The sequence below is a fragment of the Scyliorhinus canicula genome, chromosome 5, assembly GCF_902713615.1.
Source record: "Scyliorhinus canicula chromosome 5, sScyCan1.1, whole genome shotgun sequence".
Lineage (NCBI taxonomy): Eukaryota > Metazoa > Chordata > Chondrichthyes > Carcharhiniformes > Scyliorhinidae > Scyliorhinus > Scyliorhinus canicula.
Genome location: NC_052150.1, coordinates 123,904,243 through 123,925,884, shown reverse-complemented (window position 1 = coordinate 123,925,884; position 21,642 = coordinate 123,904,243). Strand labels below are relative to the sequence as shown.

The 21,642-nt window shown below is 49.1% G+C and overlaps 1 protein-coding gene across 1 annotated transcript in view; it reads left to right on the top strand.

Annotated features, from left to right (window-relative positions):
- gabbr2 (gamma-aminobutyric acid (GABA) B receptor, 2) overlaps positions 1 to 21,642 on the top strand; it is a 1,146,382-nt gene that overhangs the window by 1,014,331 nt on the left and 110,409 nt on the right. The window contains exon 13 of the mRNA XM_038797583.1: positions 17,679 to 17,801. Coding sequence (XP_038653511.1) covers positions 17,679 to 17,801 — 123 coding nt within the window. The remainder of the gene's footprint in view (positions 1 to 17,678; positions 17,802 to 21,642) is intronic.

The window sequence follows — 21,642 nt, the reverse complement described above, 5'->3', positions numbered from 1 at the left end:
CGACATACGATAAATACAAAATATAAATACATAGACATAGACAACAGGTAAAGCAGAGTATAGTCCTACAGCAGGAGAGACAATGCAGAGAGAAATCAGTTCAGTCCATAAGAGGGCCATTCAAGGGTCTAGTAACAGCGGGGAAGAAGCTGTTTTTGAATCTGTTAGTACATGTTCTCAGACTTTTGTACCTTCTGCCCGATGGAGGAGGTTGGAAGAGAGAATAATCCGGGTGGGAGGGATCTTTGATTATGTTGCCTGCTTTCCCAAGACAGTGGGAGGTGTAGACAGAGTCAGTGGATGGGAGGCAGGTTCATGTGATGGACTGGGCTGTGTTCACGACTCTCTGTAGTTTCTTACAGTCTTGGGCCGAGCAGTTGCCATACCAGGCTGTGATGCAGCCAGATAGGATGCTTTCTATGATGCATCTGTAAAAGTTGGTATGAGTCAATGTGGACATGCCGAATTTCCTTAGTTTCCTGAGGAAGTATAGGCGCTGTTGTGCTTTCTTGGTCGTAGCATCGACGTGGGTGGACCAGGACAGATTGTTAGTGATGTGAACACCTACGAATTTGAAGCTGTCAACCATCTGCACATCAGCACCATTGATGCAAACAGGGGTGTTTTGATAAAGCGAGGGTAGTCCAACAAATTTCTTTAAATTCTTTTTATTCAGTAACAGCATGATTCACATAGGGCCCGGGTATATTTCACCGAGTCCTCCATCCTTTTTTTTAGCTGCCTCTATAGCTGCCCACCTTTTATTCTAGTGCTGGATTAACTCAGTCCAATGAGCACAAGGAAGCAGTCATCCCCAACTGGATGAGTTCTGTGCAGGTTATTACACACCTCTCCCCCCCTCAATGTCTGAAAACCCTTGCAAGGATGACCAATGAGGAGCAGAGGATGAAACGGGTGCAAACCCCACAGCGGCCAGACAACAAACACGAAACAAAAAAAAAAGCAGGTTGGTTTGGATAAAGCGCCACCGAACGGGGAATCAGGACAGGCTGCTGGGTACCGCATCAATCATTATGTCCAGCCTGACACCCTCATCAGTCACACAGGGGGCGAAGGTGCAAACAGCTGAATCCAGGGATGGTGCACGCCATGGCATTGGACCCATTAACAGAAGGCCCAATCGGCGTGATATGTCTTCCAGCAACAGAGGGAACAGGTTGGCGGGACACCGGATCACGTCCACCTCAACGTCCCGTAATTCCCAAACGCCCTTTAATTTGAAAAGATCGGGCACTCGAAATTTTACCTAAAAATAAAGCACCTACCAAAATACCCAGGGAGCTGTGGCCCCGATATTCTTACAGTATCTGCACATATGCAAATAAACCCACAGAGCAAAACAAAAAACCCAGCAGGGTTCCACGCATGCCACCACAGGACCAGAAGTCACATATGGAATATCCAGTTGTATTAGCCAACCTAATGATAACCCCTGCTCTTCAAAAATAATTAACGATATTCAGCAAAAAATTTCAAAGTCCGTTTCAGGGCGAGTTTGAGGAGGTGTTTCTCAACAGTCGTGTTGACGAGATTATAGCCCGTATGCAACGGCACTTAGTGCCAAAAATGAACTCCCACAAGATTCTCTACATCACTGGCTCCCTCGCCATCTGATTCGCTCACTGCTAACAAGGGTGATTTGCTTTAAAGCTCACTCTCTCCCCACTCACTCCGAGACAATACACAAGGATGGCAGTGCGCAGACCTGCTCCTCGCTTTGGGGATGCCGACTTCCCAAGGCTTCTCGACGCTACTGATGAGGGTTTTGGAGGACCAGCATCAAGGTCAACAATCCTGTCTGAGAGGCAGTGCCTGCAGCAGTCAGTGCAGGCAGCATGACAAGGAGAACTGCCATCCAATGTAGGAAGAATATAAACCACCTGCAGTGAGCTACAAGAGTAAGTTGCCACCTCTCTCGTGATATCAGTTCCGCCTGTCACCCCTCATATACCCTCAAATTCCCAACCCCCCCCAATCCACTGGCTGACACCTCGCACGTCTCCACATCCGATCGTCCTGCTTGTTCCTCAGAACCTCCTGGTACCCAACAACACAAACCCTTTATGTCCCGGTGTGGTGACCATACATGTCAACTGCTATTAGACCTCCCTGACCTATCAAGCTTGTGGCTCACAATTCCCTCTTTGTCCCGCAGGAGAAGATAGCCCATAATAAACGGGAAACAGCCAAGGGGGGGAAGGGGGGGCAGAGTCCCAGAGATATAAATCCTCACCCCCGATGAGGAAGGGGCCTGGAAATTGCAGGTATCCCGAGGAGAGAGCAGTCATTGACAGCGAGGGTGACCTGTCCAGAGAGGTGAGGAGCCACAGCCCCTTCACCCAGATGACCTGTCTCAAGTGAATTGTTTATGTCAGACAAAATGGTCTTCCCTCTTGCTGACCATATACCCATTGTTTCACAGGATCTCCATCTGATGAGGTTGGGCCATCTGGAGTCCTACACCACCCCCGAGAAAACCTCAGAGGAGAGATCCGTGGTGAGGCATCACAGCTGTCATGCGTATCTTCCACCAGTGTAGAGACAGACACCTCGTTCCGTGACTTTAGTGGACAGGCTTCTGGGGCACAATCTGTGAGCACCACACAATTACTGATGCACATCAGGTGGAGGCAGGAACATCCAAGTGAGACGGCAATTTGAGGTCTGCTGAATCCCAGGACACAGCTGTGTCCCAGCCAGATGCCCTGTCTCTGGACAAGTTTCAACCAGTGCTGATGTGGTGATTCTCCAGCGCCAGGGAATTCTGCAGCTGGCGGGGGCAGGATTCACACCACCCCTCCGGCAATTCTCTGACCCGGCAAGGGGTCGGTGAATCCCGCCCTTAATTTCATCTGTCTTAAATGGGAGACCACGGGCTGGATTCTCCGATTCTGAGGCAATGTTCCCACGCTGGCGTTTTACGCCAGAAAGAAATGGAGTAAAACAGCCACCGATCCTCCATTTGGCTGGGAGCTAACATGCCGGCAGCATAGAACACCCGACTCTAGCTGCTGATACGGCCCAGCGAATTGCCGGGTCCACGGCCGCGCATGCGCACGGTGGCAGCCTGCTTCATGGTGGCGCATCCGGCCCGCAAAATAATGTCCCCACCTTTGGCTGACTCACGCACCTCGGACAACCCCCCACAGTGCCCCCAGCCCCTGATAAAGTTTCCCCCTGTCCGTGGATCGACCCACCCCCGACTGTGGTTGCGCTGAGTTGTTGAACACAATTAACACCCTCATGCACAATGAGTATGATGCCTCTGACACTTCCTTTCGCAATGCGGGTCCACCTCTGAACCTTGGCCCAAACGAGGCTGGTGAATAGTGGGAGAGGCCAAAAATTAGAACCATGTCGGCCGCCAAATAGTTTGCGATGCAACTGGCCCACTCCCGTACGCTAAATTGGGATCTTGCCGTAGCGTGGCAAGAAACCAATTATCACCAGTTAAGCCTTATTTCCAGACAATTAACTTGAGCCACCCCATATCCAACGGCCTCCTGTCGTTCATCGACCTACCCAGCAAATGGTCACGCTGGCACTGATTGGTATTCCTTTTGAAAAACGTGAACCTGGTGAAAAGGCTTTTATGGGGATCCGAGGAGGTGAGTAGCCAGCTTTGCTCACCGGAAAAGAACCCAGCTTGCCACCCCAGTGCTCGGTAGTGGGTAAGGGATCCTCCGCAGGCGTTAGCCGCCATTGGGAGGATGGGGAGGAGGCGTTGTGGGGGTGCAATCCCTGGATCACGTGGACCCCTTCTGGGTGCAACTCCTGTCCCTGCCTGTCTGCCCCACCGACCACACAACCCCCACAGACTGCTGAGGCCTCTGGCCATGCATTGGAAGGCTATTGCTAATCGGGAATTGGCAATTGTGGTTAAGTGAGCACTTCACACATGCCAAGTAGATTCCCATGGGTAGGAGTGCCATGTCGCACGTGGGGGTCATTGTCTAGCATCTTAATCAGACCGTAATGTCTGGATATTCAGTTGAACTCACCAGGAGGCAACACCATGCATGCAGCAGTCAACATCTGAACACCCAGGGGATGGGACACAGCTCCAGGGACATGTCCATGGCCGGAGGGTGGGTGAGTGCCACAGAGAGAGGGGGATACCTGGAGAGCTGGGCCATGTTCGGAGATCAGCCCGCATTGTGGAAGAAAGTGACAGAGGCATCATACTCATTGTGCACAAGGGTGTTTATTGTGTTTAAGAATTCCCCAGTCTCCTGATGGTGCCCCCCTTTACCCCCTACCTACCTTTCCTCTGCCCCGGTGCCTTCCGAGATCTTTTGATGTGCTTTGCCTTCCTAGCTCTACCACTATGTATAAGTGTGTCCCGAGGATGTACATCAGAGGTGGAGGCAGCCAGCTGCTTACCACGTCCCGTGGCTTTCGATGTCCCTGATGGCCATTTTTTGGGGCCGGAGGGCCTCGGCTCAATTAACGGCCGCCCTATTCCGGATGCTGGCTGCGAGACGCGGTGTCATCAGAGGGGTGGAACTCGTGGGAGCTGGTGTCCACCATCACCACTACATAGGACGGGTCCAGGTTGGCACTCAGCGCCCCCTCCTCCTAGTCGGTGCCCATAGGGCCCTGGGGTTCATCGTGGGATGTAAGGGCAGCAGGTTCGAGGCCTGGTTGCCCCTGCATCATCTGGCTCTGCCAGCCCTGCCGGCTCTTCATGGTCTGCACCATCGTGTTGATGTCCTTGGCAATACTGGACTGGAACATGCTCTGCAGTCCCTGCAGCAATGCCCACCTGCGACTGGGACAAGCTCCGCAGCGCCTTGGACATTTCCATGTGAGAGCAGGACATGTCCCGTGGAACCTCAGCAAAGATTAGCCTGGTGCTGGCTCACAGCCCCCAGTGAGGTGGACATTCTGCCGAGGCCCTCAGCAATGGCCGTCACCTTGGACAGCTTCACTCATGGTACCGACATCGTGCACCGGCTCTCCACTGCGGTCACCACCCTGGCAGTGTTGGCCTTGGTGCCATGCATTGCCAGTCGCCTCTGGGACTCCTCCAATCAGCTATGGATCTGCTGGAGTATCGCTGACATCTCCCTCGGAATTTCCTGACCACGTCCTATTGTCTCCATCGGCTCTGGGAACTCTGGGAATATGTCTTCCATAGGTTCAGCATCAGGCTGGGATCCAGCTGGTCCTGGGATCCAGCAGACCTCCGACTGGCATCTCGCCGGGGTTCCTGCCTCCACCTGATGTGCATCAGCAGCAGTGTGGTGCTCGCCAGATTGTGCCACAGGAGCTTGGCCACTAACATTTCCCACCGAGGTGCGTGTATCTGCGCTGGTGGAGGGTGGGGATGACAGCTGTGACGCCTCAATCGTGTCTTCCTCAGATCTCCACTCTGACGTGATCTCCTTAGAGGCTGGAGAGGAGGCCACCCAGGACAGGCCAGCTGCATTGACTGGAGGAGCTGCAGGAGAATGGACATGTGGTCAATGAGATGATGGGTCAGTCAGTAAGGCAAACTCATTTTTGACAGGTCCTCCGGGTGGAGTCAGTGGTTCCTCAACTCTGTGGCGTTCACCAGCCTCTGCATTGGTTACCACCCTGTCCTCGGCCACCCCAGCCACCTCCAGGACCCATTCCTCATCCTCGAAGGTGGAAGGGATTCTTAAGTCCGACATCCCACCGCCGGTCTGGCCTTCTCCTGGCGACTGTGGGAGAACTTTTTTGAGGAGACACGGAGAGGGCATTGTTAGCCACATGCATGATTCACAGTGGTGGGAGAGGGGGTATGAAGGAAGGGTTGTGGGGTTGAAGGGAGAGGGGGGTGGAGGGAGGCTAGGGGGGGGTTGAAGGGAGAGGGGGTGGAGGGAGGGTTGGGGGTAACACGGAGAGTTGCCGTTGTGAATGCTCTCATGGGGGCAGAAAGGTCTCGGGGGGTGGGGGGGCGGGTGGCGTGACTGAGTCGCTGGTGTCGATACACTCATGCTGCCTGGTGTAGGTCATTGCCTTTTTTCTGGCACTGGAGGCCAGTCCTCCTGGTCACACTCCCCCGTTAACAGCCGCTGCCTCTATCTCAACCCAGGCTGCCCGATGGCTGACCCTCCTGGACCCTCAGAGCAACAGGACATCCCTCATGGCCTCCACAGCGTCAAGGAGCCTCCCCAGATCCGCATCCCCGCAACTGGTGCATTTTCTGTTTTTAGAAAAAGGCAATGAAGCATTTCAATGCAAAATCAATAACATTTCAGAGGAGTAATTGATGTAATAATCTTGTTGTCCTGAGGATCTACTAATTAGGTAGGTATGGATTGAACCAAATTTGGAAGCAAGGGTCAAGTTAAGACTTTCAAAATTAAAAAAAAAAAACAGTCAATCAAGTTAAGTAGCTGAGCTCTTAATTGGATTACACAGTAGAACAGTAATATTTCTGAGCAGAAGACACTGCCTTTTTCATTTTCCAAGGAATATCCTCACGCCATTTAACCAGGGCTGATTTAGCTCAGTGAGCTAGATAGCTGGTTTGTAATGAAGAATAAGCCTTTCACAGTAACTTCATACTTGTGACTATAAAATAATATTATTATCATAAGACAATGGTTAGCCAAGGCTTAATTCAGGAATTGTCTGTCTGGACAGGCAAATTGATAATATAACTTTTCAGAAAAGTGAGAAATAACTCCGGAAAATATAAATCAAGTTTTGTCCAACAGCCAATGTAAAAATTTATCATCCCTATTGGCACTGGGCACACTTGAACAAATGCAGACCAATCAGAAGGAGCTCACATGGATTAGTAATGGGAAAGTCATGTCCAACTAACCTAGCTGAACTTTTAAGGACATCATTAATGTGATAAAGGACTATTTAACAAACTTATTGAACTTCCAGAAGACTTGTGACAAGGTTTTTGTACAAATTCTGTTCGGAAAATCAAAGTACATGGAATTGGAGGCAACCTCTTTGTAAGGGTAAGAATGTATATTCACATCATTCGTATGTATGCGGGATGGAGTGTACTCCAATTGGCAGCGTATCACTAGTGGTGCCTGCGAGGGGGTTGGACTGGGGTTGCAGCTTTTTGCTGTATTAATAAAACACTTGGATGAAGGAATGTATATTCAAATCTGCTGAATATGTAGATGAGAGCAGAAAGCAACATTGATGGATTAATGATTGGGCAAAATTGTGGTATGTGGAGTTTAACATGGGGAAATACAATATTGTCTACTTTGGACCTAAGAATGATAAAACATTATATTTCTTAAATGGTAATGAGCAAGGAATTGGAAAGGAGACAAGAAAATTAACAACTCAGTCATTACTATAAATTCATAGGGCAGCATTTTACACTCCCTGTGGGCAGGTTTGCAAGTGGAGGTGCACCCACAAAAAGCCACGGGTGCCATTCCTGCTGCCCCTGCATTGCCACAATATTATAAGCAGTGGGGAGGAGTCAGGTGGTTCACTCACCCTTGTGCCAGTTGAGATCCTTATTGGCCCCTTCCTGCCTCCACCACTGTAACACAGACAGTGAGCTGGGACTGTTGACAGGTTGGAAACTTGGCTGAAAATACTGTTTAGACTTGGGACAGGAAAGCTACAGCCACCTGCGTGTTTTCCCTCTCCCTCCACCTGTCCGCCCAGGGCCCCAATTCCCATTGCAGCCCTTGCTGGGACCCACAAGCCTGGTCTCCGTGATTTACCCTCTTCCCTCCTCCATTTCCCAAGGTGTGGAGATGCCGGTGTTGGACTGGGGTGAGCACAGTAAGAAGTCTTACAACACCAGGTAAAGTCCAACAGGTTTGTTTCAGATCACAAGCTTTCGGAGCGCAGCTCCTTCCTCAGTTGAATCAAGAGGTAGGTTCCAGAAACATTTATATAGACAAAGTCAATGAAACACAATAGAGTCTAATGACAAAAGGTATGGGATTCTCTAGATTCCTTGATCGACACTCAGGAGACGGACAAGCTGCAGCCTTACATACTCATTGCACTCCCCACATAGACTTATCCAAGTCAAAAAAGAATGCAGTGGTTGTGCTGGAGCACGCCCATACAGCTGATGGGCCGGCTGGGGCCAGGGGGCACCCAGGGGGTGCCCTGAAGGACACCTATACAACCCATGCACAAGGTTTAAAGTGGGCTGTTAGCCATGTGCACAGCTGCATGGCTGCCTTGTCGACTGTGGCAATGGTGATCCATGCCTGTCCACCCCAACCTCACAGCCCACCTCCTGGCCACCCCCCACTACTCCACCTGGCCCTGGCAGAAGCTCCCCAGCCAGCGGCACAATTGTCAGCAAACTATGGTGATGTTGGACACCTTCCGTACCCCCTCTTTCTCCCTCAGCAGCCACATCACCAGTTATACGATTTTTAAAAGCACATCACAAGTCGGCTTTCATTAACACTGCAATTAAGTTACTACGAAAAGGCCATGCCGTCGGTAACTCGGCCTATCGGAGGTGGGGAACCGCGAAGGCCCCGGAGAATACTGGGTTGGGCCAGCTAATGAAATGCAAACGATGTCTGCTGTACGTGTGGAGTGAAACTCATTAACGTCATTTTCCAGGTGACAGAGAATCGTGATTTGGCGTCAAATCGGCGCCTGCTGTGCTTTTGGCGTCGGAAGCTATTCTCCGTCCAAATACATGTCCCGATTTCGGCATCGGCTAACGGAGAATCCCGTCTCTAAAGTCTCACCTCAAAATAATGGACATTCCACCAGACACGATTGATCAAAAAAATGACTAAGTGTCGATTTGGGCAGGTTTGGCAGGCTGATTCCCACCGGGTGATTGGACACGGTCCAGATCTGTATTCACCCATATTTAGTCATTTGTTTTGGAGCTTGAGGATTTTCCCACTGAAAAATCCCACACTTAGGGTAAATTCTCCATTTGTGAGACTATGGATGGAATTCTCCGGTCGTTACGATTCACTTTTCCCGCTTTCAGCCCATCCCTGCCAGCGGGTTTCGCGGTGGCGTAGGCTGGTTACAATAGGAAATCCGTTGAAAAGCGGTGGGCAGGTACAATTCTGTCGCCAGCGAGTGGCGTGCCACCGAAGAACAAGTGGGAGGCCCCCGGAGTGTCCAGCCCTATGTGCTCCTGCAGGAGCTGAAATGCACCTGATTTCAGGAAATCCAGAAGCAGTTCTGAATCCATAGCCATGCACATTCATGCATGGCGAGGATTACAAAGGATTCCAGAGGGACTCCTATCGGGCAGCAATTTTGAGCACCCCTGCATCGCAATTTGCTCCACCCCCCCGGATTTTCTGCCCATCCCGCAGTACAGGGGTGACCAGACCTGCCCCCCTGCCCACAGAGACTCCCTAAATAAAGAGACCCACAGTGACCTCCTAAATAAAGTATAGAGACCCCCATAGACTCTCCCAAAAAATAAATTCCTGTCAGAAAGTCCCTTCAGAAGAGAGACCCTGGTCTGGAAACCCCCCCCCCCCCCCCCCCCCCAAGGAAAGAAACACCTGTCAAGAAGCCGCCAGAAAGGGGACCCTTGTCTGGAAGCTCCCACCAGAAGAGAGGCCCCCTGTCTTGAAGCTAGAGATCCGTCCAGACTGAGGCAGTGAAAACAAAATCACTGCTTTAACACTCACTTGGACAATTTACCTGCTGACTGAGACACAGGAAGCAGCACATGCCACATCCTGGAAAAAGAAAACCAGGCAGCTGGGTTTAAATGCCCTCAGATCTTTGAGCTGCAAGCCTTTCATACATTTTTCTGCGATATTGATTTTACTAGGCTGTGCTTGGCAGCTTCCTCACACATGGTTGAGGTACTCTGAAGTGGTGGAACCGCAATGTTTACAAATATCAAGCTTTGATTGACAGCTCCTCAACCACTTCAAAAATAATTAAGTGCTTTCCAGTCACTTCCCTTCAAGGTTGAGTGATTTTGAAGTGGTCAGCTAGAAATTCACAGCACTTAACTCAGTGTCCACTTCAGTATAGTCTCCACTCTCCAAGATTGTATTCCTGTCTTCCACTATGTAGCTTTTCCAAATATCTCATGAGCCTATTGAGTTGCTGAACCATTTTGAAGCGTGAAATTAGAAATCTAGTTTGCTCTCGGGCAATGTGCTCATGTCTGCATGCTTCTGATTTACCTGAAGCATCACGATATGCAGGTAGAGATGCCAGCTTTTATTTTCCAGCCTCCCCACAAATACTGGAAATAGTCATTGTGGTGGTGGACTTGACACATTGCAGCAGAGCCCATCACCTGCGAGGCGCTCATGCCATATGTGGATCACCCCATCTGGAGGCTATATGCACTGTAACCTGCAGGGTACTTACCAATCCACAATGCCAGCATCACATCCCCCACCCACCCCCATGTTATGAATTCCCTATCTACAGGCTGTAGATGGTCCCTATGACCATCACCATATCTCTGCAGCCCTTCAGAGAGCCTGCCAAGCCCAGGGACACTGCCAAGCTGCACATTTTTCCTGTGGAGCACACAGACCTTGTTCTTCCCTGCAGCTGGGGTAGACCGTGTTTCCAATGCTCCTGCTGCATGATCTCTGACTTCTGACTGCGGCCCACATAATCCCTGATAGTCTAACATCTGTGACTCCATTCCATTTCACAGCAGGAATATTTGCAATCTGTGTCTCCTGTCTGCGAGCCTTGTACTTAAGTCAGAGCCTCGACAGGGCAGCATGGTGGCACAGTGGTTAGCATTGCTGCCTACGGCGCTGAGGACCCGGGTTCAAATCCTGGCCCTGGGTCACTGTCCGTGTGGAGTTTGCACATTCTCCCCGTGTCTGCGTGGATTTCACCCCCACAACCCAAAGATGTGCAGGACTCGTCGTTATTTGAGATCCGGCCCACTATGGTCGTATCGTCAGCAAACTTGTAGATGGAGTTGGAATCAAATTTTGCCACACAGTCGTGTGTGTACAGGGAGCAGAGTCGGGGGCTAAGTACGCAGCCTTGCGGGGCCCTGGTATTGAGGACTATTGTGGAGGAGGTGTTGTTGTTCATTCTTACTGATTGTGGTCTGTTGGTCAGAAAGTTGAGGATCCAGTTGAAGAGTGGGGAGCCAAGTCCTCGGTTTTGGAGCTTTGATATGAGCTTGGCTGGGATTATGGTGTTGAAGGTGGAGCTGTAGTCAATAAATAGGAGTCTGATGTCAGAGTCCTTGTTGTCGAGATGTTCTAGGGATGAGTGTAGCGCCAAGGAAATGGCGTCTGCTGTGGACCGGTTGCGGCGGTATGCGAATTGCAGTGGATCAAGGCGTTCTGGGAGTATGGACGTGATGCGCTTCATGACCAACCTCTCGAAGCACTTCATTATGACTGAAGTCAGAGCCACCAGACGGTAGTCATTGAGGCACGTTGCCTGGTTCTTCTTTGGCACGGTATTATGGTGGTCTTCTTGAAACAGGTGGGGACCTCGGAGTGGAGTAGGGACAGGTTAAAGACGTCCGCGAACACCTCTGCCAGCTGGTCAGCGCAGGCTCTGAGTGTACGACCAGGGATCCCGTCCAGGCCCGTCACCTTCCGAGGGTTCACTTTCAGGAAGGCCGATCTGACTTCGGAAGCTGTGATGGTGGGTATGGGTGAGTTATGGACTGCTGGGGCACTCAACAGCGAATAATTGTTGGTTTCCTGCTCGAATCGAGCATAGAATGCATTGAGTTAATCTGGGAGTGGTGCACTGCTGCCGGAGATACTGCTCGGCTTCGCTTTGTAGCCCGTTATGTTGTTTAGTCCTTGCCACAACTGCCGAGAGTCTGTCTGTGACTCTAGCTTGGTTTGATATTCTCTCTTGGCATCTCGGATGGCTTTACAGAGGTTGTACCTGGATTTCCTGCATTGGTAGGGTCGTCTGACTTGAACGCCTCAGACCTGTCCTTCAGTAGGGAGTCAATCTCGCGATTGAGCCATGGTTTCTGGTTGGGGAACGTATGTACTGCTTTCTTCGGCACGCAGTCTCCCACACATTTGCTGATGACGTCTGGGATGGTGGTGGCATTTAAGTTGGTCGCTGACTTCTTAAATATGGATCAGTCCACTGTCTCCGAGCAGTCACGCAAGAGCTCTTCTGTTTCCTCGGACCAGTACTGCATGACCTTCTCAGCTGGATTCTCCCGCTTGAGTTTCTACTTGTATGCAGAGAGATGGAGCAGCGTCTTATGGTCTGATTTCCCAAAGTGCGGTCGGGTGATGGAACGGTAGGCGCCCTTGACTTTTGAGTAGCAGTGGTCAAGAATGTTGTCGCCCCTGGTGAGACAGGAGATGTGCTGGTAGAATTTTGGCAGTACACTCTTGAGGTTGGCCTTGTTGAAGTCTCCGGCCACGATAAACAAGGCCTCTGGGTTTTCTGTTTCGTTGTTGTTTATAAATGTGCACAGTTCGTCCAGCGCCTTCCTCACCTCTGCCTCGGGTGGGATGTAGACCGCTGTGATAATGGCTGAAGTGGACCCACGTGGAAGATAGTATGGCTGGCTCTTCACAGTCAGGTATTCCAGGTCCAGGGAGCAGTAGGTTGCCAGGGTCGCCACATCCAAGCACCAGGAGGAGTTGATGAGGAGGCAAACCCCTCCACCCTTTGCTTTGCCTGATGACGTGGTGCGGTCCGCCCGGTGAATTGAGAAGCCTTCAGGTTGTGTGGTACAGTCCGGTGAGGCAGGGGTGAGCCATGTCTCTGTGAAACAGAGCACACAGCAGTCTCTTACTTCCCTCTGAGAGGTAAGTCTAACGTTAAGTTCATCCAGCTTGTTTTCGATCGCTTGGATGTTTGCCAGGGGTATGCTGGGGAGAGGAGTCTTGAAACTGCGTTGCTTCAGTCTAACCTGCAGACTGCCACATTTCCCTCGCTTGGTGGCTGCAGCTGGGTAGTCCTGGGATCCGATGGGAGAAGTATGACCTTTGCGTCTGGTGGGGTCCAGGGCGCTGGTTACGTTCCCGGGGTCATGTTGGGCAGGGTCCCGGGCGCTGGTTGAGGTCAAGGGGTATGTTTGCGATCCGGACTGGTCCCGGCATTCTGCGGGCACGGGAATACCTTGCAGTGCGTTCCGGTCCTCGCGCAGGGTCTCCACCATTTTGGGGTCCTGGGTCCTGGGCAGGGGCTTCCTGAGGCAGATTGGGCTGGGTCCCGTGGTCTGTTCCTTCCTTGGGCGCTCCTGGGGTCGGGTCTTGAAGTAGGCTTGGTCAGGCCTCCACATAGATATTTCTTTCTTCATCTCCAGGTTGGTTGGGTTGCTGGGCCGGCGTCTCCGGGTCGGATCGCTGGGCGGGCCGCTCGGGGTCGAGTTGGGCCGGGTCTCGTCGTCAGAAATCGAAAGTCCTAACGTAAATATAAAAGGCTCAGGACCGTAGGATATAAAAATTGAATTTGGAGATCTTGCTTTCACATAAAAATCACTTGTTTCAGTGCTGCTGTGCAGCATTCATAGAGAATATGTTAAGAGAGTCTGTCTCACCAAGCAGTTGTTGTCCGAGTGACGTTATTGAACACCTAGAATTGGTGTCCCTGCTATATCACCTGTCGGAGTTTGAAAGTTGGTGCAGTATAGAATGTTAATGCAACAGTGATTTTGAGTGTAGCTGACATAACATAATTCCTTTGCGCTTTGCATTCAGGTTACTATTTTACTCTTGACACAGATCATAAATCATTTGCTTGTCTGAACTCTACCTTCCAGAGTGCAAATTTGTCCACTGCCATTGTCTGGAATAGCAATTCTCTACAGCAATAATATGTCCAGCTGATATTTGTCTTCCTCCTGTCTCCCCAAACTAAATACTCTTCAGTGCAATTCCATGTGGGATAAGGACTGAATGCATAAAGTTCAATGCCCTTTAAATACTGTATTTATCACCCAATGCTTTAATTTACTGGTATAAGGGCAGCACGGTGGCACAGTGGTTAGCATTGCTGCCTACGGCGCTGAGGACCCGGGTTCGAATCCCGGCCCTGGGTCACTGTCCGTGTGGGGTTTGCACATTCTCCCCGTGTCTGCGTGGGTTTCACCCCCACAACCCAAAGATGTGCAGGTTAGGTGGATTGGCCACGCTAAATTGCCCCTTAATTGGAAAAAATAATTGGCTACTCTAAATTTAAAAAAAATAAAATAAATTTACTGGTATAATTGGTTATCTCCGCAATAAAATTAAACACTATCAAAGGGAGAATTTAACTTGCATCCTTTCTCTTCTCACTGATCAGGATTCATGCCTTACTAGATCAGGAGACATTAACAATGCTGCCTTCAAAATATTCAAGTTAACTAGTGTGTTCAACTATATAAATAAAAAAGCTATGCAAAATGTAATTCGTGCAAATGTGAAAATTGGCCCATGATTCTGTGTAACTGTGGCATAAGAAAGGCAACATTTTTTACTGAGAAATTTTTATACAACTGATTTACATCAGTTTTTCACTGATTACAGATTTACTTGTTTGTTTGTGAAGCTTCTGACATTTGCCTGCTAAAGGCCTCCAGCGTGTATTTACAGAGCTCTGCTTCTCTGTGGAACAGCCACTCTCTTGTATGTTTCCTGGAATTATGCGACTCTTGTGTTGGTGTAGATTTCCACCAAAATTTGTTTTGTAACAAGCCCCAAAGTCACCTGATACCAATATAATAATAATAATAATCACTTATTGCCGGCTTCAATTGAGTTACTGTGAAAAGCCCCTATAACTAACATTTATGGAATTTACTTCCCTTCATTTTCTTTTTAAATTGCAAAAGCAAAGTGCTGTCCATCCTCGTGTATCTGAAATCTTTTGATCCCCACACCTCCCAACATATACAGAAAGACCAAGCAGCTGGAATAAACTTCCCCTTGGATAAAACCCTGTTCTGCATAAAAAAATGTTTGAGGATGCGGAGTGGGAGAGGCAAGTGGCTGAGAATGGTGGCATCCTGTTTAAGTCAGACCAACACATTGTGGTTGAGGTGCCTGTGGTGATACAATTTCTAGCTTTGTCAGATAGTGTCCTCCCCCATTCAAAATTGCTATCATCAACTTTCTGCTTTTAAAGTAAAAGCTAAATATTGTGGATGCTGGAAAATGTCAGGCTCTGGCAAAGAGAGAAACCATTTTGAGCCCGTTTGACTCTTCTGCTCCAGGGGAAGAAATTTGATGGTTGTTATACTGTTTAAGAGAGGGTAGAGTAGATTGAGCAAAGTAGAAAGTCAATGATAGGTGGGAGCTAGGAGAGACTGGTTAAAGATGCTTTGGGCACAAGACAAAGTAAGTGTTATTGTTAATGGTGGAGTTCAGGACTAAAGAAGGGGCTGATAGTGGCATAAAGGTGAGGTCACAGAATGTGTCAACAGCAGTGCACTATGAAAACAAAACTCAAGAACAAGTGATAGATGGCCGTGTGGATGGGAGGATGGGGAGAAAGTGAGGGCGTATGGACAAAAATCATTTTTGAATTGAAAAAGGGGCTTAGGGTGGAAGAAAGATTTCACAATCTGAAGTTGTTGAACTCGATGTGAAGTCCGGAAGGCTGTAACGTGCCAAATCAGAAAAAGAGGTGCTGTTCCTCCAGTTTGCGTTGGGCTTCACTGAAACATTGCAGCAAGCCAAAATGAAAATGAAATGAAAATCACTTTTTGTCACAAGTAGGCTTCGAACGAAGTTACTGTGACAAGCCCGGCGCCTGTTCGGGGAATTGAACCGTGCTGCTGGCCTGCCTTGGTCTGCTTTCAAAGCCAGCGATTTAGCCCTAAGCTAAACCAGCCAAGGATGGATATGTGGATGTGAGAAAAAGATGCGGAGTTGAAATGGCAAGCAACAGGAATTTTAGAGTCACACTTGCGGACTGAGCAAAGGTTCTCCGCGAAGCAGTTACCCAGTCTGGGTTTAGTCTCCCCAATGTAGAGACCACATTGGGAGCCACAAATACAATAAACCAAATTGGAGGAGGAGGTGCAAGTGAAATGCTTTTTCACCTGAAAGGAATGTTTGAGCTCTTGACAGCCAGGAAGGAGTTGCACCTTCTGTGATTGCATGGGAAAGTGTCGTGGGAAGATGAGGAGTTGGGGCGATGGAGGAGTGGACCAGGGTGGCACAAAGGGAGTGATCCCTGAAGAATGCTGATGGGGGACGGTGAGGGGAGAATGTTTTGATGGAACTCATTTCATACTGAAAGAAGAAAATAATGAAAAATCATCACTAATGATTCTATAGTTGTTAGTTAATAAGATTGAACAATATAGAGTCCCTTAAACGCATTATTGGAAAAGACAGCTCAGTAGGCTAGCACATTGAATATCAGAAGTTAGGAACCAAATCAAAAAAATACAGCCCCATATATGTTAATGATGGAATTATCCAAGGGGCAGCAGGGTAGCATGGTGGTTAGCATAATGCTTCACAGCTCCAGGGTCCCAGGTTCGATTCCCGGCTGGGTCACTGTCTGTGTGGAGTCTGCACGTCCTCCCCCTGTGTGCGTGGGTTTCCTCCGGGTGCTCCGGTTTCCTCCCACAGTCCAAAGATGTGCGGGTTAGGTGGATTGGCCATGCTAAATTGCCCGTAGTGTCCTAATAAAAGTAAGGTTAAGGGGGGGGTTGTTGGGTTACGGGTATAGGGTGGATACGTGGGTTTGAGTAGGGTGATCATGGCTCGGCACAACATTGAGGGCCGAAGGGCCTGTTCTGTGCTGTACTGTTCTATTCTATGCTCTATTATGTACTAATTGGCATCGGGCTAGAAAGATTAGGAAGGTGTCAGCATGCGCAGAGTTGCAATATCTCTTGTTTCATCAAATATTGTGTAAATTAAGGTTGTAAATTAGTACAATCTATTGCTACCAATAGATTTTTACTTTGAATAAATCTGATGCATGAATGATAACCTGTGCCATGCAGTTGGACAATATTATTCCATTACGCATTAACTTTTAAGACAAGTGAGAGCTTGTGACATTTCCAATGAAAGAAAGAACTCGCATTCAAACCATGCTTTTCATTACCTCAGGATGACCCAGAACACTTCACAGTCAATGAAGTACTCTTGAACTGCAGTCACTGTTAGAACTTAGCAAAAATACTGAGCCAATTTGTGACCGTTAATAATAGTAAGATAGATGACCAATTATACTATTTTAGTTCTTTTCTTTGCGTGTGGTGATATGGCTCTTTAATGTCCACCTGAGAGGACAGACAGTGCCTCAGTTCAATGAAAGACAGCACCTCTGACAGTGAGCACATGCTCTGAACTGCACTGATATGTCAGCTATGATTACGTGCTCCAGTCCTGGAATGGGGACTGAACCTGCAACTGTGATTCCAAGGACAAAGTGTCATCAATAAGCCAAGGCTGACAGGAGGCAAACTGCAGTAATAAGGGTGTTTTGTTCAATAGTGTATAGTGTTACATTTATCAGATAATACGTTTATAAAGTCACAGGAGTTTGTATGTGCAAGGGCTCACTTCTGGAAACCGCCTTTTTGATTCTTACATCTGGTGGTTAATATTAGGGCAAGTTAAATATCATTCAACAAAATACGGAACTCCCTGCCAACAAATGGTAAAACAGTGAAAAAGGAATTTGGTTACTTAGGTCATGTTTGAACTTTGAATGTTTGACTTCATTTACTCGTTTGAATTTTAATCTTGGAGAAAGTATTGTGAAATGGCTTTATTTGAACGTTGGGAACATCATAGAGTATTTTTCTCTCTCATTAGATCATCAAGGACCAGAAGCTACTTATTATTGTCGGTGGGATGCTGCTCATTGATCTCTGCATCCTCATTTGCTGGCAGGTTGTGGATCCCCTGAGGAGGACGGTGGAAGACTACCCTTTAGAGGTCAGTTAACAGGGGATAACTGGGAATGTTGAAGTCTGGATTTTAAGCTGCTCTCACCTGTTTCATTTTAAGATGTATATTGCTGAGAATTTGAAACACAAGCATTATATAATGGAGGAAAATTAGAAACTGCTTGGAAGGCGATCCAAAGTTGATGAACTACCTGTCATAAAAATGTTCTTAAAACAGTTGGACCATGATTGGATGGGCAGCTCAGGATGATCCTAAATCCATGTTTGAATACTTTATAAAGCAAACTTTTATATAAAAATCAAAGTGCAAATTAAGATCACAGTGTTTGCAGAAAATGTGGAAGATTTAAAGAAAGATTATTTCTCCAACTTTAATTCTGCTCCATGCAACACTGGGACTAAATGGATTTGCCAAGATTTTGAAGTAAAAGGCCGCAAGCCTATTCTCAATTTGCACACAAGTATGTTATTACTAATCGATTATACATTAAAAATGGGAAGAAAATGACCCATCTTGTAAACAAATCCAAAATGTTTTCATGTTTTAACTTGGGCCAATTTACGTAAAGCTGGACGTTGAGCAGTGGGGACTGAGGCAGCGACAGTCAGTTTTCCAAGATTGTCCCTCAGTTAGACAGAAGCATTTGCAGTTGCATGTTGAAGATGATTGGAAGGTTTTGTCATGCTGGAATGTGACCTTTTGGAAAATCAATGATTTCCTATCTTTAAAACAAAATGAGAAAGAGTTGAGCGATATAAATACTTCTTTCAGCATAGTTTTCATAGCTGCCCAATGGTCAGGCAGCTTTAGTCTTCTGATAAAGTACCTCCAGTGGCGGGATGATGGCGAGCTGTAAAATTGGGCACGATGCCAGTTGTGCCATCCCAAAGCCTACCTATCCCTAGCATGCCTCCGCTGCAGTTTCACCAACGTCAAGGTAGTGTCAGGCAGCCCATTTACCTGAGGGCTAATTGAGGCCCTAAAGAGGCCAAATGAACCTTCCTCTGAAGTCATAGCAGTGGTCACTGCTCTTGGTGGAGCTGTTGACAAACTTGGCACATGAGAAAATCAGGGGCGGCATTCTCCCACTCTTCGTGCCAAAATCGGGCTCGGCACGGGGGTGGAGAATTACCCAAAATAATGTCCTACGCCAGCGGGCGACCGGAGAATTGCCGCCAATCGTGCATGCACGATTGTCGTGGCGCCAGTCGGGTTGCCGAGTCCCACCGGCTTGGTTCACATGTGGTCCTACTCGGTGTCGGGCCGTCTTAGTGGGGGGGGGCGGGGGGATCCAACTCTGGGTGGGCCTCCATGGTGGCCAGGCCCACGATCGGTGGTTCCCGATCGGCGGGTGCAGTCATTCCGGGGGGGTGCCTATGTTCCTCAGCGCCCTGTAGGGTGCTGCCATGTTGCACGGGGGCCTGCACATGCGCAGACCTGTGGCCAGCTGCCATGCGCATGTGCGGCCGCGGCCGGAGCTGCGGGACACACGCCAGGCCCTGCTGGCCCCCTTGAAGACAGAGAATCACCCCGGACCTTCGAGGAACAAGTGCAGAGTGATTCCCACCAATTCTCCGGCGGGCGTGGAGACTTCATCCCCAGAAAGGAGCATCCCGCCCCAGGTTCCTGTCAGACTTATTGGGGTGGAATCTGACCATATTTTTTCAAAGTTTTGGTTCCTGTGTGAAAAATGATGGGAAAACACCCAACTGTTGAGCCTCTTTGACAATAATCATTTTGGGCACTTGATTCATGCCGCACTAGTGGAGGATTGCCTCTGATACACTCACCCAGGGAAAACGTAATCTCTGCAATCAACTATATGACATGCAAGGGGAGGGGTATGGCATTAGTGCTTCACAGGAGATAAATCATGGGAGAAAGTTGAGTCACGTGAGGCTTGCATCTTGGCTGTTTCTCTTGAAGGTCTTCACTTTTGTCTGTAGCCCTCACTCACCCTCTGCGCAGGTCCTGCTCATTGTCTGCGAGCTCAAAGGCTCTCTCCTCAAGGGCATTAGGCACCTCAGCTCGGGAATGACTCCGGCAGGTTGTTCCACTCAAGTGGTTCTCTTCGAGTTTGTCCTAAGACTGATATAGAGACTGGATACGGGTCAGTAGCAGATTGTCTACTGGGGGGAACATGGGGAGTGGAGGTGAGGGAAGAGAAGTGTTGGGAATCCATGAGGTGGATGGGAGAGCGATCACCGTGGAGGTGTGAAGGGTGTGTGAAGGTGCAGCTGTATTGACCTTGGCTATTAGACAACTCCGGGAGCAGTTGCAGAGGAGGTCCCACCTCTGCTCCACATCATCCCGCAGTTTGGTAAGGGCGCCCTCCAAAAATTATGGTGCAGTCTTCCTGGCAGCCATCCCCCGACTGGACTGGGGACAAGTGGGGAGGATTGCTTGGGAGGATGCCAAGTTCTGGCAAAGTGTTGAGAGCCTGCTCAGCTTATACATGAGCTAGAGAAAAAAACCAGGAACCTTGTCTTGGACGGGCAGTGGTAGCCCGTTTGTGTAGTCCAGTGTCTCTGAACCCCATGATAAGCCCATTCATTGTTAGGATGCATTCAGCTCTCTGTCTGGCAGAATTCAGACATATCACTGAGGATGAGAGGAGAAAAGCTCTGTCCTCAATGTATTTAGCATCCTGCACATGAATGTAAAAACCATCACGAGGCATCAGATTAGTGAGTTGAAGTCAGGCCCATAAGACCATAAGACATAGGAGCCGAATCAGGCCATTCAGCCCATTGAGTCTGCTCCGCCATTCAATCATGGCTGATATGTTTCTCATCCCCCATTATCCTGCTTTGTCCCCATAACCCCTGATCCCCTTATTAATTAAGACCCCATAGTGGGAGAGCTCTTCACTCCCTCGTCCTGGTTGTCCTCAAACCAAGATGTACGAGGACGTTGTTGGCCCTTCATCCCATGTGGGCCCTGGCCAACGCTCAATGTCCTTCCTCCTCCTCCACATGTTGACCTCCAGAACCTTCTGCTCATCCGATGTGGCATTCCTCGAGCTTCTCCTGGTCCAGCTGCTCGTCCCGCTGAAGTACCAGGCTGTGCAGAGAGCAGTAGACCACTATGATGCAGAACATCCTCTGGGGGTTGTATTGGAGTGCTTCCCCCGACTGCTCCAGGCACTGGAACTGCATCCTGAGCAGTCCAATCGCCTTCTCAACAAGCGCACATCTCAGCAGGTGTTTGTGGCCCCTGCACTGCCATCCTCAGCCACATCCTGAGGGAGTACCCTTTGTCCTCGAGGAAACATGTCTGCAGCTGTCACTCTCCCTCTGGAAATCGGCGAGATGCAGCTATCATGGGCTCTCCCCGGGAAATGGGTATACACCGGCATGATTTGTATCACGTGGTTGCAGAAGAGCTGGACATTGAGGGAGTGGTATTCCTTAGAGCTTAGAGTGCCGCCATGGAGACTGCAGAGCCACATGGATGCAGTCGATGACATCCCACAGCTAAGGCAGGCCTGCAATCCAGGCGAAGTCCATAGTCCTGTGTCCTGTATCACCTGGTGCCAGTCCAAGCTGATGAACATGTGGGCCCTTGCGAATAGTGCATCTGTGACCTTCCTTATGCATTTGTGTGCGGCTGACTGGAAGATGCTAAACAGGTCACCCGTGCTGCCCTGAAGCCAACCACTGGCATAGATGTTCAGAACAGCAGTAACTTTCAAGGTCACAGGCAATGGGTGACCTCCCAATCCATGTTGGTGCCAACTCTTGCAACACCTGGCGGAGGTGATCCACCATCCCCTGGGACAGATGCAGTCTTCTCCGGCATTGGAACTCTGACATATGGAGGCAGGACGCTTGACATCAGAATATCCTTGGCCTGTAGTGTCTCCTCT